The sequence below is a fragment of the Sarcophilus harrisii genome, chromosome 2 (genome assembly GCF_902635505.1).
Source record: "Sarcophilus harrisii chromosome 2, mSarHar1.11, whole genome shotgun sequence".
In the NCBI taxonomy this organism is placed as follows: Eukaryota; Metazoa; Chordata; class Mammalia; order Dasyuromorphia; family Dasyuridae; genus Sarcophilus; species Sarcophilus harrisii.
In genome coordinates this window covers 304,041,425-304,059,443 of record NC_045427.1, presented here as the reverse complement: position 1 = coordinate 304,059,443, position 18,019 = coordinate 304,041,425, and the positions used below count along the sequence as shown (strand labels likewise).

General features: G+C 42.0%; 1 protein-coding gene across 1 annotated transcript in view; it reads right to left on the bottom strand.

Moving 5' to 3' along the window:
- Positions 1 to 9,032, bottom strand: part of TGFB3 (transforming growth factor beta 3) — a 43,081-nt gene extending 34,049 nt beyond the window's left edge. Inside the window, exon 1 of the mRNA XM_031952498.1 lies at positions 7,588 to 9,032. Coding sequence (XP_031808358.1) covers positions 7,588 to 7,939 — 352 coding nt within the window. The 5' untranslated portion in view covers positions 7,940 to 9,032. The remainder of the gene's footprint in view (positions 1 to 7,587) is intronic.
- Between the last annotated feature and the right edge of the window lie 8,987 nt (positions 9,033 to 18,019).

Here is an 18,019-nt window from a genome sequence, read left to right as displayed (position 1 = left end):
GAATTCAAGTCACCTGGCCCAACAGAACACCATCCTCATGTACAGAAGGAAAGGCAGATATCACTGCTAAACCCCTCACTGTTTGTGTGTTACTCTTTGTATATTTTCATACTTATTTGATATGGCTGTGGTACAGTGAAGTGAATAGAGAATACAGGACCTGGGGTCAGTCAGACCAAAAGGTTAGTTCAAACCTGATCTCAGGCACTTACTAATTGTATGATTCAGGACTGGAGAGGAGAGGAGAGGAGAGAATAGGACTGGAGAGGAGAGGACAGGAAAGATGGCTTGTTTTTGTTTTTTGTTTTTTAGCAACATCAGTTTGGTAGCCATATGAAGATGGATTGAAGAGAGATAAGGCTGGAGGATAAGAGACAATTAGTAAGCTATAGCAATCAATAGTTCAGGAAAGATGTGCTAAAAGCCTGAATTAGTGTAGAAACTGGATTGTGTACAGGTTTAAAGGGGCAAATAGGAGGGATTTTCTGGAGGTAGGAACAATAAAATGTGGCCACTGGGGGATGGAGGGAGAGGGAAGAGTGAAAAGTGACTTCAAGGATTAAAATTTGAAAGACTAAAAGAACTGTGATGGTGTCAGCAGAAATGGGCATATTTAGAACAAAAGCAGGTTGGGGAAGATAAGAGGATATATATCTATCTATCACATAGCTGCAAAAAAATCAATTTTCTAAACCACAAGTTTGGCTATGATATTCAAGCATTTTCAATGGCTCCCCATTGCCTAGAAGATGAAAAAGAAACTCTTCAGCTTGACTTTTAAGGATCTCTACAGTGTCTCCCATTTATCTTTCCAATTTTAGATTTTCTTCAACTCTCCCACACAAATTCTCTGTTCCAGCCAAATTGGATTATTAGCAAGTTTCCCAAACTGGTCTTCTGTGTCATATATGCATACTTTCACCCAGACCATTACCTATGTATGCATTTCCTCTTTCCTCATCTGTTTCTCTGAGTCATGGTTTTCAATCAAGGCTCCCTTGAGGTGCACTTTTTCCATGTGTCTTACTCATTGTAGACACTAATTTTTTAAAATCTGCCCTTGAATAGAGAAACTGAGATCCAGGGAGGGATAGCATTTGGTCAAGTTCATATAGATTAATATAAAATGAGCAATAGGGAACTCTGTAAGTAGCTGAGACAGAATTTGAACCCAAGCACTCTAGATTCCAAATCCAATGTCCTTCTACTGAGAACAGCAGTTAGTTAGTGGAAGAAAAGGAATTTATTAGCATTTCCAAGGCTTAAGTTTGTGAATATCAGGGAAAAGAAAGCAGAAGTATAGTATAGTGAAAAGAACACTGGAGCTAGAAAACAGATTTGTTAGACATTTGTCAGAAAAACAGGATTGGGGAAATAGGGAATAACTAGATTGGTCTGAGTTTCTTTATACTTGGCCCATCCCCTATGAGTAGGTGTATCTCAAGACTATCACACCTCTCTCTCTCTCTCTCTCTCTCTCTCTCTCTCTCTCTCATTTTTCAGTCCCTAACTTTCCTATTTCTGTCAAGTGTTCACCATTCTTCTTTCAGTCCCCCAGATTCACAACCTCAGAATCATTTTGATCCCTTCCCTGCTTCAACTCCAATCAGTTGCCAGGACTTGTGGTTTTCTCTTTCTATAATATACTTCCCATTCATTCCCTTTTTCTGGCTCACAAAACCTCTACCCTAGTACAAAACTTCATCAGTTCTTCCTCAGATTATTGGAGCAGTCTTCAAATTTGTCTTCCACCTTTCAATTTCTTCCCTCTCTAATAAATCCTGAGCACAGCTATCAAATTGATATTCCTGAAAGACAGGTTGGACCGTGTCACTCATTACCCTATGGCTCCTCCTTACTTCTAGGAAAAAATACTTATCCCTTTTGACTTCTCAACAAGCTGCAGCTTACCCTTCCAGTGCTTTTGGCACATCATTCTCTTTCTGGTTCTCCAGACTAACCTGCCTATTATCTGCTGCTTGGACTCTCCTGAGGTCATCGTTCACTGTTTGCTTGGAGACCTTCTCCTCTGTGTCTATTTTAATTCCTATAATATACAGGAACTTCCACACATCCCATGTCTGTGCCCTTGCAAAGAACATCCTCTAGATCTGTAATTTATTCTGTCAATTCCACCTTAGATTCCTTCAAAACTCGCTCAATTACTACTTCTTTTTTAAAATCTATCCTGATGCTCTCAGTTGTTAGTACTCCATAAGATACTTTATACATATTTTGTATTTGGTTTTCTATGTATTTATTGTCCCCTCACTCCCAAGAGAATGTTAGCTTGCTGACAGCAGGAACTATTTCATTTTTGCTTTGAATCTCCAATGCCTGGCATATATAGTAAAACTTTCTTGCTTTTTGAGTAAGTGTGAAATTATCTCTCTGTTCAGATGCTTCCTACAGATTGTCTAATTCTGTAAGCATCAGTAGTCTTTTTGGCCAAATACAGATATTTAAAATTAAAAATATGATTTCTTCTACCACCAGTATAAACATTAAACATATATAAAGGTGTTATTTTGCTAATGAATGTCACAAAGAAATTGGAAAGAGAGCTTGTCCTTTCTCACTTTCTAAAAATTGGGAAGAAATACAAGAATATTTTTTCCAGGTTCCAGTATGTAGAACTATAAACTAATATAAAATATATCCTCTCATTTGGCACATATCTTTTCTGGCAGGATTAGTCTAAGTCTACAAGATGATTACCTGTTATAGGGAAAGGGTATCATTAAAAAAAAAAAGTAAAGAAAACCTTTTGTTTAACTTTGGATGCGAGAAACACCAGACCAAAATGGACAGTGTGAGGAAGTAAGCACTTAATAAATTTTTCCTTCCTTCCTTCCCTCCTTTCTTCTTTTTTTATTTCCTTTCTTCCCTCTTTTCTTCTTTCCTTCATTCTTTCTCTCTTTTCTTTCTTCTCTTCCTCTTTTCCTTCCTTCATTCTTTCCCTCCTTCCCTTTTCTATTCTTCCCTTCCTTCTCTTCTTTTCTTCCCTTTTCTCTTCTCCCTTCCTTCCTTTCTTCCTTTTCTCTTTTCTTCCATCCTTCCTCCCTCTTTTTCCCTTCCTTCTTCCTTCCTTCTTTCCTCTCTTCCTCTTATTTTCTTCCTTCCTTCTTTCCCTTCCCCTTCATTCCCTCTTTCTCTTCCTCCTTTCCTTCCTGCCTTCTTTTTTGTTTCCTTCCTTACTTCTTTCTACACTCCAAAAATAGTATATCTCGAATATAGACCCTAAAGCCTAAAAATAAGAAGCAGAGATTTGTAAAGGATTTTATAGAAAATATTCCTGTTCAGAGATCATTGACTTACATAAATTCTGAAGTTGTTATGATTGAAAGTTTAGGATTCTTACCAGAAGTGGTATCACCCTTCCCTGCCACTATATACACTATGTTATTCTCAGTTTTCACAGAATACTCAGCTTTCCTATGGCAGATGCCCTCTTCGTACTATGTTCCATAACATTCTACTCACAACTGCCAATCACCTGCTTTTGCTACTTCTCTCCTATTTCTTCAGCTCCAGATAAAAGCAGATCAGCTGTTGGAGCTACTCTGATTTCCACTTTTTGGTGAGCTGCCATCTTTCCCACCGCCTCCCGCTCCAAGAAGTTGGGGAGAATGCACCAGATTTGGCAGGACGCTTTTCTCTTGTGTCTGCTCCAAGCACACATTTCCCCCCCTTACTTCTGCTTTCCCATAGCAGCCCCGCTCCCCAACTCACTGTTTGTCATGTTGGCTCCATGAGACGCCATGACTTTTGCATGCATCATGATATCCCGGAGAAGAAGTTTGGAATGCACCCTCCATCCTTCCACCCCCTACTCCTTCTGCCCCTTCCCCGCAGAAGTCTACAGGATAAAGGAGGTGACTGGGAGAGAAGGAATGTGGGGAGTGAGACATGACCTCATCATCTCTCCTGCAGTAACTCTGGCATCGGGAGCCTGGTGCTTCAGAACCTGGAAGTCTCTGGCAGGGAACGTTGCCATATCACCTCTATCCTGCAGTGGGGGGGGGGGGAAGGAAAAGGGAGGGAGGGGGCTCATGCATCCCAAAGCCTGAGTGATCACTGTCTGCTCCAGGCCCAGCAGCTGTCCTGCTTTCGTTTTTGCCTCATCTGCATCTGTTGGATTTCTTTACAATCTGGGAGTACTGGAGTGTGTGTGTGTGTGTGTGTGTGTGTGTGTGTGTGTGTGTGTGTGTGTCTCATCTGGGCCTGCTTAGCGCCCGATTGGCTGCGGGGAAGCCGGCTCCTGTGCCTGCTCAGCCTCGGTGTCACCTCGGCAGCTGTGGACCGCCTGCCTCTGCTGGGTCTGCACCTGCAGGGCCCTTCTGCAGAGGCCCCGGGGCTCTGGTTAGCGTCGGCCCCTCCTGGGTGCGGACTCGGTGTCTCCTGAGGGGCATTCTGCACTTGCTGCTTACTCAGGGCTTAGTTAAGTCTGGTCAGCGCTACCTACTGCTGCGCCTGCAGAACATCTGCTGGGTACCTCCGCCCCTCCCCTTAGCATCAGGGTCACTGTCTAGCATCTGTTCTACATCTGCTGGTCCGTGGCCTCTCCTGGGGCCATTTGCCCGCTGTTTTACTTGGAGACTATCTAGATGGTGCAGTGAACTAGGGTGATGGCTCTGGAGTCAGGAGGACTCATCTTCCTGAGTTCAAATCTGATCTCAGACACTGTTAGCTGTGTGACCCTGGGTAAATCACTTAACCCTGTTTGCCTCAGTTTCCTCATCTGTAAAAATGAACTGGAGGAGGAAATGGCAAACTACTCCGGTATCTTTGCCAAGAAAAGCTGAAATGGGGTCGCAGAGGGTAGGACACAAATGAAAACAATTAAAAAAATCTCCTCTGTGTCTACTCTAATGTCTCTAATGTGAAGATTTCTGCATTTGCAGCCATACCTAGTTCAGGTGCTGCTCCACACACACACATACACACACACAGCCAGTTAGCATTGGTCTATACTGATTCTACATGTGCCTTCTCTAGATCTGTTCATTCTCTTCCTAGACCTGCTTTTGTTCCATTTTGTTTCTCAGACAAACAGCTGATTAATTTTTACTTATTTAACTTTGACCAAAAATCTATAAAGCAAGAAAAAGAATAGACCTGGAAGCCAGAGGATCTAAGTTTGAATAATACTTTTATGTCATTGGTCGACTTATATAACTTCTCTATTCATTAGTTTCTTCATCTCTGAAAGGACGAGGCTGAGCTACATCTCTAAAATCCCTCTAAAAACCTTGTTTTATTTAGGTGCTGGTACTGTTCCATATGGAAGTGGATCAGTGGATAGAGCAATGAGTCTGGAGTCAAGAAGACCTAAGTTAAAATCTGTCCCTTGACACTCTCCAGCTTTGTGATCCTGGGCAAATCACTTAACCCTGTTTGCCTTGGTGAAGGAAATGGCAAACCACTCCAGAATCTTTGCCAAGAAAACCCCATGGACAGTATCAACATGCTATGGTCATAAAGAGTTGGACCCAACTGAAGAACAGCTGTTCCATGCTCCATCTTCTACCTTCTTAATTCGTGCACCTCCTAATCCTAATGCCTTCCTCTGCTAATTATTTCCTATTTATCCAGTATGAAGCTTTATTGCATATGTTTGTTTGTTATCTCTACAATTAGATTTTGAACTCCTTGAGGATAGGGTCTATCTTTTTGCCTGGTTTTGTATCCTCAGTTTACAAAGTGCCTGGAACATATTGGATCCTTAATGAATGTTGGTTGATTGATATAAATAATTCTCTCTGTATCTCTCTGTGTGTCTCTCTGCCTTTCTCTGTCTCTGTCTGTCTGTGTCTATCTGTCTGTCTCTGTCTATCTGTCTGTATCTGCCTCTCTTCTCACACCCTTTGATAACATCCTTATTTTTTCCCTTCAGCCTCACTTTTAGTTCCCTTCCGGTCTCCCTCCTTGCCCTAGCCTCCAGTCCCTTCCCCATCACTCCAAAGGACTTGGGATATAAGGATGCAGGTGAAAATCCCAGACCCCTAGGGAAACATCAGCCGCTGGAAGATGCTATGTGTGCCCTGAGAGTGCCCAGGAGGGAGGGGGCTTCCTTTAGGTCCAGAGCCTCAATATGAGAAACTCCAGCCACATCGGAAAAGAGAGGTAGCCACAGGAAGCGGGAATAAGAGAATCCTAGCCAGGGTTTACCCATGAGCAGCAGCCACAGCTTCCTCGACTTGGCTCGGGAAAGACCCTGAATCAGGCCTTCCACTCGCTTAACAGCGTTTGCAATCATTAAAAGCAGACAAAACCCTCTTTTGCCCCCCCCCTCCCCTCCCAGGGCATGAGGGCATCCTCGTTTGAGGGCAGTGAGTGACAGATATTTCCAGTCGCTCTGCTGGTCCTCTCCCCCTACCCCCAGGCCTCTCTGAATCACCAGTGTTCGGGCAAATCCGGCCCCTCAGCTTCCCTGGTTTTCTCCATTTCCCCCTTGCAGCTTCCAAGTCTGACTCCCTCGGTCCACTTTGCCAGGATGTCAGGGACCATGAGGACACCTGCTGGTGGGATGGGCAAATAGAGCTCGCTCACATCTGTGCCCGAGCTGTCAGTTGATTTCTTGACATCTGCCAAATTTCCTTCCCTTGTATTGGGGTTTTCAAATTCCCTTTCTGTTAACACACACGATTTCCACACATGTACACACACACAAAAGCATCAAAAATACAGATGATCCCTGGTTTCTGGCACGTTGGCAATAAAAGCACACACACACACACACCCTCCCCGTCTCACCCACGTCCAGGTCTGCCATGCTGTTATATATGAAAAGACCAAAGCATCTCATTGACATAAATGATGGGAAACAGGCCCGCTTTCTCCCAACGGACAAGCGTGAAAAACCCTTTCCTCTCCTGTCTCTTAGGGTGGGTGTGTGCCACACAGGCAGCACCCCCAAATTGTGGGAAGGCAGTCCCTCCCTGGGGGGAACTGGGGGGAGCTGTGGAGGGAGCACGGATGTCTACACCCACACAAACACAGCACATGGGGCGCGCTTACTGTGGCATGCATCTTTGGAAAGGGCTTTTTACCAGCTTAATTCCATGACAAATAGCATTTTCCCCAAAGAGTGATTGGAAAAACTAAAAGAGAGACGTGTCACAATGAGCTCTAGAAAATCAGGGAAAAGATCCAGATTCCCCGACTCATGGAGCTAAGCTTTCTCCTCTAGCCCATTCTGCCTTTTGGGTTTTTATTTTTTTATAGGACACATATGCTTGCGGTTACCCATATCACCATATAGATGGGAGCACACATGTTCCACAGGCAATGCATCGGGCCTCCCCCCAAAAAAAGTGAACCAGGATTTTAACTGAAGGGGGTTATCTCCCTGGCATGAGGTTGCTGGGTTTCAAGAAGTGATCAACACGGCCCAGAATGGTCCTGGTTTCCTCCCAGTCCCTGCTGAGCATCTCCTCCTCCCTCCCAGCTCCTCCTGGACCTCGGGTGCTCAGAAAACTCGGGGGTGACTGGCTCTTTTGCCGAGTCCTGGACTGGCTTTTTAAGTCTCTCTGCTCAAGTTGGGACCCTCCCAAGGTGAACACCCAACCGAGATCTGGGACTTACTGTGTTCTGCAAGACCTTGGATCATGTCGAACTTATGGATTTCTTTGGCATAGTATTCCGACTCAGTGTTTTCCTGAGTGCAGCTCTCCTCCTTCTCCTCCTGCATCTCCTCCAGCATCTCCCGGGTGCTGTTATAGAGGGCTAGGATGTGGTAGGGCACATGGGCCAAGGTTGATGCCTCAGGGGGGCTGGTGAGCCGCAGCTTGCTTAAGATCTGTCCCCGAATGGCTTCCACTCTCTTTTTCTTGATGTGACCAAAGTCCAAAGTGGTACAAGTGGAAAGAGAGAGACTGACTGTGGCAAAGTTCAGCAGTGAAAGGACCACCAGAGCCCTTTGCAAGTGCATCTTCATGTGTGAAACAGGGGAAAGGAGACCAGGGGAGCAGCTGGGCCTGGCGAAGGAGACAAGGAGCCGCGCAAAAAGAGTTAGGAAAACCAGGCAGAGCTTTCGATGCAGCCTCCCCAGATCCCGAAGACTGAGGCTTGGCAAGAAGGTGCATGAACTCACTGCACTGCAAGAGATTCAGGACTTCCAGGAAGCGTTGGCAAAGCTTAGGAAGAAGAAGCAGGCTCTGTGCCTTGCAAAGTTGGGATCCTTCTCCATGTGTCTAAACAGGTTCCGCTGGGCTGTGATTCCAGGCAAACCAGGTGAAGAGCACCAAGTAGGGATAGCAAGGGAAGGAAGGAGGGCTTGGGGTGGTGGGGAGAGGTCTGGAGGGGAAATTTCCTCAGGTAGGAAAAAAAAAACAATAAATAGAACTGATATCTAAGATCACAAAATATTACTTTAACAACAAGGGACAAAGTTGGTGTTTTGAAGAGAGGCTAAGAAAACAATGTTTAGTTTCTAAATTCGGTATCCTTGGATAGCCCAAAAGGAGAAGGAAGAGAAGAAAAAAAAATCAGATCACCAGTAAGAAGGTGGCCGGTGGCAGGGCTGGGCTGGGCTGGGCCACTGTCCCCAGCTAGGGAGAGAGGGAAGCGCTGGGCACACTTGTCTTTCAGACACACCATTCATACTTTCCCCTCGGTTTACATTTCCTCGAGGACTTTTGAAATTATTTTTGTCACCCGCTGCCTCTCGTCTTCATTGGCTGCTGATTTGGGATTACGTGTAATGAGAAGGACTAGGCACCTGGTTGATGCGTCCCCTCCTGTATTGCCCCAATAATCCACTTGGACGCCCAGGGTCACCAGGACCTTAGCTTCTCTTCTCCCTTCATCATTGCTTCTTTTCACTGCTTCACGTTAAAGCAAAAAAAAAAAAGGAAAAGGAAAAAAAAAAAAAACATGAAAATAAAATAAAAACAAGTCAGTTCACTGTACTTCTGCTTCTTGAATGTTATTCCTTCTTTCTTATTTTCTTCCTCTATCTCTTGCTTTTTTGCTCGCTTCTCTGTCCCTCCTGCCTGCTGTGATTTCTCTCTCTCTCTCTCTCTCTCTCTCTCTCTCTCTCTCTCTCTCTCTCTCTCTTTCTCTCTCTCTCTCTCTCTCCTCCTCTCTCCCCTTTCCTCTCCCTCTCCCCCTCTCTCTCACACACACATACACACACACTGCTTTCTCTATTTCTCTCTGCTGAAATTTTATACCTCCCTCCCATGACGTCTTTGGCTGGGGTTGGGGGGAGGGAGGGACTAGAAAACTCAGCCTCATATTCAGCACAATTTTAATGTTTTAAACAGGCACAGGAAAAGCAGATCCCATTTGAAAATACTTTGCAAATCCTCTCATTCTACGTGGTACTGGGCTTTTTTCCCTCTTTCCTGGAGTCCCTTTTTCAGGGCAGTGTTTTCTAATACACCTCTTTTGGAAAGTTATCCTGATCAGCCCTCCTCTTCCCTTTGGCCTCTTTCCTCGTTCTTTCATCCCCTCCCCCAGATGGCAATTCTTCCTTAAAAACAACAACAACAACAATAACAAAACACAAAGCTCTAATCCAAGGGGCCCCTCCTCTGCCAGGTTGGGAGGGGCGCTGCAAGGAAAACTGCCCGCACTGGGGAAGGACTTTGGGGAATCGTGTTTGCTGCTTGTTTTGCAGGAGTGTGGCTGGGCCAAAGCTCAATTGTCGAGGTGATTCATGTTCTTCTTAACGGGATTTTGTTCTATTCCTCAGAGATCCTGGCACCACTTCTTCATTGACAAGATCTGGGGAGTGAGAGGGCTTTGTGGGGCTTGGAGGGGCTCCAGGGAAATGGAAAGATGGTGGATTTATAAAAAGATCAACCCTGCCCTCTGCTGGCTAGATTCTGACACTGATTGAGCAAAGTTTTACTGGACTTTTCTTTTCTTCCATTTGAAGCAATATGAAAAGCAGGACCCGATAAGGGGAGAATGGGAGATAAAGAACCCTGGGTGGATGCAGGGGTGGGGCAGAGAGGTTTCTTCTGTATAAATGTCCCACAAATATATCACATTTTAATTTAGTTTAATTTAATTTGATTTGATTTCAATTTCAATTTGTTATTTCAATGAGATGTCAAGTACACCTCAATGGACTATCAGTCAATCAATCAACATTTATAAACACCTTCTTAGTGCTTAGTAGCACAATGAATCAAGTGTCCCGTCTGGAGTCAGGATGACCTGAGTTCAAAATCGGCCTTATTTTGATTCTGGACAAGGCCCTTAACTCTTCCTCTACCTCTTGCTTTTTTGCTCACTTCTCTGCCCCTCCTGCCTGCTGTGATCTCTCTCTCTGTGTCTCTCTGTCTCTGTCTCTCTGTCTCTGTGTCTCTCTGTGTCTCTCTATCTCTCTGTCTCTGTCTGTCTGCCTCTCTCAGTCTCTCTCTCTGTCTCTGTGCCTCTCTCTGTCTCTCTGTCTCTGTCTCTGTTTCTCTGTCTCTCTCTCTTTCTGTCTCTGTCTCTCTGTCTGTCTCTGTCTCTCTATCTCTCTCTCTTCTCTGTCTCTGTCTCTCTCTCTCTCTTCTCTGTCTCTGTCTGTCTCTCTCTCTCTTTCTGTCTCTCTCTGTCTGTCTCTCTCTTTTCTCTGTCTCTGTCTCTGTCTGTCTCTGTCTCTGTCTCTCTGTCTCTCTCTCTTCTCTGTCTCTGTCTCTCTCTCTCTTTCTGTCTCTCTCTCTGGACTTGATCCATTATGCCACATTGCTTCTCAGGAAGCTTAGAAGTTGTCGCATATACAAATTGCTATATTAAAAAAAATTTTTAGGGGGCAGTCAGGTGGCGCAGTGGATAGAGCATCAGCTCTGAAGTCAGGAGGAACTGAGTTCAAATGTGACTTCAGCACTTAACACTTCCTGACTATGTGATCCTTAACTTAACCCCAATTGCCTCAGCAAAAACAAACAAACCAAAAAAAAAGAATTTAAAAAAATTTTAAAAAAATACTTGAGAAGCGCAAACAAAATGCAATTTGCATTATTTTCTGCAAAAATAAAAAAATAAAAAAATGCCTGAGATGTGACCCTTCACCATCTTGCTTAAGAATGTCTTTAGTCCCTAGAACTCACCACAATATATTTGTTCCTTTTTTACTTCTTCCCATTCTCTTCCAGGCCTTCATTTGATTTTCTCTAATACAAGGCTGAGGGGGCAGAGGATGAGAGCAAAATTATAATTTTTCCATTTTTTTAAGTGTCCAGGATTCACATTTTAGGATGACTATTTCTCTCTATCTTCCTAAACCTGTTTTAGGCTTTTTCTTTTGACGTTTTCTCTTTAATGCTTTTCCCCTTAAGCACTGCCAGTGCTTATCCAGGATCTGCAATTAGAGCAGTTAGGGTACATTTAACTAAGTTTGGTGAGGGAACTCACCACTTTAGCTAAATGGTGAATCAGCAGAATCAGAAAAAAAAAAAAAAAACTTCATAGAGGTAGGGAGGGGCATTTGAATAGTGGGTGGGCAGCATTTCAATCTATGGAGGATAGAGTGGACATTCCAGAAGAAGGATAAATTATGAGTAAAATCATAGAATAAGGCACAGTTGGGATATATTTAGGCAATAGTGAGTAGCCCAGCCATCCTGGACTGCAGAGTACCCTCTTTCTGATGTAATGAGGCCATTTTTGTCCAGATGCAAGTGCATTACTCCCTTCCCATAAAAAAGGATAAATTTCTCTTGTTGAAATGTCATCCAGATGTTTTCAGGCCTTTCTTCCTATTAACATTTCTACAGGGAGCTACAGAATGCAAAGGCAAGATTAACAGTTGGCCAGATCTCACTTCACAAATGGGTGAAAAGGAAGAATCATAGAACTAGAGAGTTAGAAGGGACCTTCTCGGCCATCAAGTCCAACTCACAAATTAAGGAATTTCTAGTATAGCATACCAAGCAAGTGATTTCCTTCCTTCCTCCCTCTCTTCCTTCCTTCCTTCCTCCCTCTCTTCCTTCCTTCCTTCCTTCCTTCCTTCCTTCCTTCCTTTTCCTTCCTTCCTTCCTTCCTTCCTTCCTTTTTTCCTTCCTTCCTTTCCTTCTTTTTCTTCCTTCCTTCCTTCCTTTCCTTTTTTCCTTCCTTCCCTTCTTTTTCTTCCTTCCTTCCTTCTTTCCTTTTTTCCTTCCTTCCTTCCTTTCCTTCCTTTCTTCCTTCCTTCCTTTCCTTCTTTTTCTTCCTTCCTTTCCTTCCTTCCTTCCTTCCTTCCTTCCTTCCTTCCTTCCTTCCTTTTCCTTCCTTCCTTCCTTCCTTCCTTCCTTTTTTCCTTCCTTCCTTTCCTTCTTTTTCTTCCTTTTATTCTTATTTTGCTTTATTTTTTAATTTATGGAATAAAACAAGCAATTCACAACAAAATATAATAGGAAAGGTGATTGTATATGAAACTGCAAATCTGTTATGTACCACTTGCTATTCCTTTTAAATACATAATAGTTGTGTAAATTTCCTCCCCCCACCCTTTTTTTTTTTCTAGCTTCTTTTTAAAGACTTCTAAGGAGGAGGCGTCCACAGCTCCTGGAGGCAAGCCATCCTCTTTGGGACAACTATAATTCTTAGAAAGTTTGTCCTCATATCACGACTAAAATTTCCTCTTTTTAAGTTCCACAAATTGCTCCTAGTTATGCTTTGGGGCCAAAAAGAACACATCTAATATGATAGCCTCAATATGACTGCTTTTCAAATATTTGAACACAGTGATCATATCCTTGCTAAGTATTCTTTTCTCCAGGCTAAAAACATGTTCATTCCCTTCCTTTGGGCTTGCAATGATCATTCATTGTTTAAGCATCCTCATATGTCATAAACTTAAGGCCCTTTATCATGCAATTTGCCTTCCTTGGGTACTCTCTAGCTTAAACCCAGGTGTCTAAAACTAAACACAATACATTTGTCCCCCTTTTTCCTATCCCCAAACTTTTATTCAATCTCCTCTGCTACAAGGCTGAGAGGACAGGGAATGAATAGTAAAGCTAGTGCCCAGGATTCACATTTTAGAACGGCTATTTCATCTCCAGTCTCCCTGAATCAGTTTTAGGCTTTTAAAAAGTTCTTTAGGTTGTGATCTTTCCCTTGAAGTATTGTCAGTGCATATCCAGGACTTGCTTCCATCAAGAGGAGCAGCTAGGAGGCATTTAATTAAGTTTGGTGAAGGGCAAAAAGCTGAAGGGAGAGTTCACAATAAAATTGTGAGGCTACAGGGAAAGGATTCTAGCTATCTTACCTTAGGCAGGGCTTCTTAAACTTTTTCTGCTCATGAGCTCTTCTTTCTTGAGAAATTTACATATGACCCACAGTATATAGGAGTATAAAATAGATATACAAATCAAACATTTACTGATAATGAATTATAATTTTATGACCCCCACATTTGGCTATGAGACATCAAAAAGGTCACAAACTACGATTTAAGAAGCTGAGCCTTATAGCACAATTCAATCATCATCATCAAGGACCAACAAAGGAGGTCACTTATTTATGAACCCTAGACTTAAAATGATCATTTTTTTAAAGAAGTTGGATTGGATAATCATTATTCTAGTTTCTATATATAGAGTATTGGGGAGTTTATTGAACTCTGTTTCTTCTGGAGGCCATGGTTGTTAAGTGACTTACTTAGAGTCACACATCTAGTGAGTGTCTGAGGCTGGACTGGAACTCAGATCCTTCTGACTACAGGGCCAAAGATTTTAGAGTATTTTACATGTAATACATCTTTTGATGCTGATAATAACATTGTGAAATGGGGAGTGTAAATATTATTTTCCCCTCATTTATAGATGAAGAAACTGAGACTAAAAGTGATTTGCATTGACTCTCATAGCTAGTGAGTAGCAAAGATAGCCTAATTCTTCCACCTCTGAGTCCAAGGACTGCAGATGCATCCAAAACATTATTCTCAGAGAACATCAGAAAATCACAGATTCAGTGTTAGAGTTGGAAAGTCCCTCCTAGTTCAACCACCTTCCCCATATTTTATAGATAAAGAGACTGAGATTCAGAGAAGTTCGATGACTTCTTATCCCAGTCGTGTGTGTGTGTGTGTGTGTGTTGCATGTTGTATCTGACTTGATAGGTTACCCAAAGTGCTGGATTTGGACAGCCTACTTTCAAATCCTGGGTCTGCCATTTGTGTGACCAGGACATTTTCATTAGCTGTAAAATGAAGGAGAGCAGCTTAGGACAAACATTGATCAATTGGACAACATCCAGAGAGAGATGACCCAGATTGATTAAGGCCTTAGAAACTGCATCACATAAGGACTGATTGAAGGAACTGGGAAGTGTTTGTCGTGGAGAAGAGGAGAGGAAAATGATTTAAACTTAAATATATTCTTGTGGACGAGGGAATAGATTGGTTCCATTTGGCCCCAGAGGAGAAAACTTGAAACAATGGAAGTTACAGTGGCAGATTTTATCTCCATAAAAGAGAAAACTTGCCAACAGGCAAGCGAGGGAGCAAAGGGAATAAGAGTCCGACTTGGAGTCAGGAAGACTTGACTTCAAATTCAGCCTCATTTATGAGTTGTGTGACCCTGAGCAAGTTTCTTTCAGCCTCAGTTTTCCCATTTGTATAATGGAGATAATACTAGTATCTACCTGAGAGGGTTGTTGTAAAAATCAAATGAGACATCATATAAAGCACTTCATATACCTTAAAGTTCCATGTGAATAGCAGTCATCAGTTAGAATTATTGAAAAATGGACTGGATTGTCTTGGAAAATTAGTGGAGTTCTTTCTTCCTCACTGGAGATCCTCGAGGGAAGGTTGACTCAATACTTGTGTGTAGTAGAGAGGGGATTCTTTGTCCAGGAATGGGGTCAGACAAAATGGGTCTTAGTTCTCTTCTAAATCTAAATTCTGTGCCTCAAAATGCCTCTTTTTCTTTGCCATCTTGCTCAGCATTATGCTGTTTTGATCAGCCAGGGATGCTTACTATATTGTAAATGGAAGTAATGTTTTTCATCATTCAATTAATAAACTATGTGCCAAGCATGGTGCTGGGCACTATTGATACAAAGACAAAAATAAAACAGTCCCTCCCTTCAAGAAGCTAACATTTGATTACATTTGAAGAGCACTAAAAAGTCTTCCAGATACCTCTTCACTTCCACTTCATAATATGACCTTTTATGGATTTAAGCATTAATTTATCTAGGGAATAAAGGGGATAAATTACTGACTTGTGAACATACCTGGTTAACCTAGAAGTACCCATTTTTACAGAACAGAAAAGGAAACTGAGGAGGGAGTTTCCTGAAGCCCTGGATACTAAATTTTGAGGCACCCTTGTTTTTAGGAGCATGAAGCTGGAGGAGGGACCTCGAGTCCTAAGAGTGGGAGTCTACCACAAGATTAACAATAGAAAGTCTATCTGAGAACAGAAAACATTGTATCATCCTGATGAGCTGGGCCAGAGCAAGCTCTGTTTAGGAACAATTATTTTTTTTACCTGCAATGCAGGATTCATATATACCTATGTGACCATTCTGCTGATGACATCTTTTATACTGTTGTCATATTCTTATTTGACTTTTTTATGAACATCGTACTTTTTGTGACTTTGTGCCCTATTTTCCCAATAATCCAATTCCAAACTCTTTCATAGAAATGCATTTTTTAAAAACTTGGCATTCAGTGCCCTTCAAAATCTGGCTCCATTCCCCTATTTGCAGTCTTATGTAACATTCTTTTCCTCAGGGTCCCCTGCTCCTGCCAACCTGGGTTATTTACAGTTCCCAAATAGCTTTCTTTGCTCTCTGGCTTCAGTGCCTTTGCTAGGACAGTTTCTTATACCTTCAATGTCCTCCTCCATCATAGTACAATTCTTCAAGTGTTCCTGGATTTGCCCTTCTTGGTAGGTTATGCAGAGCATGTGCAATATGCACTGTCAGGTCCCAATTTTATATGTGGAGGCTGGGGAAATCGGCTTCCAAGTGTCTGTAACAGAGGATCCTTCTCTCCATTTCAGAACTTGCTCAAAGATCTGTTTCTGTTTGCCAAATTGTGTGACAATGAAAAATCTTTTAACTGGCTCATGTCTCCTTCTCTCAAAGTGTCTTCCATCTACTCTGCGTACATCTTGTATGCACATTTTAGTTCATCTATTACTTCCTCTATTAGAATGTAAGCTATGTGAGGGCAGGGACTGTCTTTTTGCCTTTTTTTTTTTTAATCCCTACTAATTAGTGTAATGCTCAACATATAGTAAGTTCTTGTTGACTTGACTTGGATGCTGAGTTGGAACAGCTTTCAAGTGAAGAGGATTGCTCCAAGTTGGTATATGAGAGCCTCTCTCACCCCTGGTAACCAGGTGTCCCTAAATGCATGTTTCTTTTGTCTTTGTTATGTTTAGTCTCTTCTGATCTTGGATGACTAAGTAACCAAACTAGAATTGACCAAGTTACAACCATGTGGACTTTGAAACTCTGGTAGAGCCACTAGAGGTATATCCATCAACTTAAGTGGATGGAAGAGACCACCAGAGAAGCAGTTTCTGAGTCTAGTGAGGAGCCAACACACAGGCAAGCAACTTAATCTTGACTCAGTTCAATAGTGAATTGACCTGTTGGCTGAGATACTGAGACCTGGAATGAGTCACCAATTCAACTGAGGAAGCACTTTGCTCCCAAAGTGAATTTGGTGGGGATTCTTAGAAGGGAAAAGGACTGCTGGATCCAAGAATCTCAAGGCATCCCTGGCCCCACATGCTCCCTAATGCAGGTTTTTCAACCTTTGTACATTGTTTGTATTCTCTCTCTTTCTAAGGATCACATCCATCAAAGGAGAAAGTGAGTTTCTAATGTGACGGACTGTACAGGATGGTTTTTGTGCTTGCTGCATCTTCTCAGTAGATTTCCTTTTGCAAAAACTTGTTTCTACCAACTGGATGATTAGTACTGGGGAGGGAAAGCATACTAGATGAGTTCTTATGAGAATACTACTAGAAACCATAAGACCTCAAGGTTAGACTCTTGCATTTTAAAGGAAAAATAGCCAGCTGTCCTCTGGGAGACCCAATCTGCCAGTGCAAGGCAGGATTGGGGGAATGGGTCCATAAAGGCTCATACATCATATTAATTTTTTAACATGGATTATTTCTTTTTTTATGTGTAAATACATTTTCTTTCTTTCTTTTTTATTTTTAATAATTTTTTTATTTTCAATTTTTAATAATTTTATTTTTTTATTTTTAATTAATTTACAGTAGATCTTGGATACAATATATGTGTGCAGAACCGAACAGTTCTCTTGTTGCTCAGGGAGAATAGGATTTAGAAGGTATAAATAACCTGGGAAGAAGAACAAAAATGCAAGCAGTTTACATTCATTTCCTAGTGTTCTTTCTTTGGGTGTAGCTGCTTCTGTCCATCCTTGATCAATTGAAACTAAGTTGGATCTTCTCTTTGTTGAAGAAATCCACTTCCATCAGAATACATCCTCATACAGTATCGCTGTTAAGGTATATAACGATCTCCTGGTTCTGCTCATTTCGCTCAGCATCAGTTAACATGGATTATTCCTCCCATTCTCTTCAATTTAGCAAAATCCTAGAAAGTAACAATCTCTTAATCATCCTTGTATCTCCTACAGTACTTAGCACAAAACAGACTTTCAAAAAATAGATTTATTAATGAGACTGAAAAGTATGATTAGCATAGACTAGATGCGGCTCCTACCAATATCCTAATCCCCATTCACTCCAGCTTTATTTCCTAGAGGCTGATTTTTGATGATATAAATATATTAAGCAATTGACAATATCATTATATCCACTTTTTTTGTGGGTGTGGGAATTCACTTATTGATTAAGTTTCCTTTATTAGTTTGTAAGCCTCTTGAGAGAAAGTCAATTTAAATTTTAAAAAATAGGCATTTATCCTGGGTCTTCTCAAATTCTAATTATACACTTTTCTCTTTTGTGATCTTAGTAGTCACCAAAAGTTTCAATTATCATCTCTATCCAGATGGGAAGATGGCACTCATTGGAAAAGATCCTCATTTTGGAAAATATTAAAAGCAAAAGGGAAAAGGGAAGCAGAAAATAAA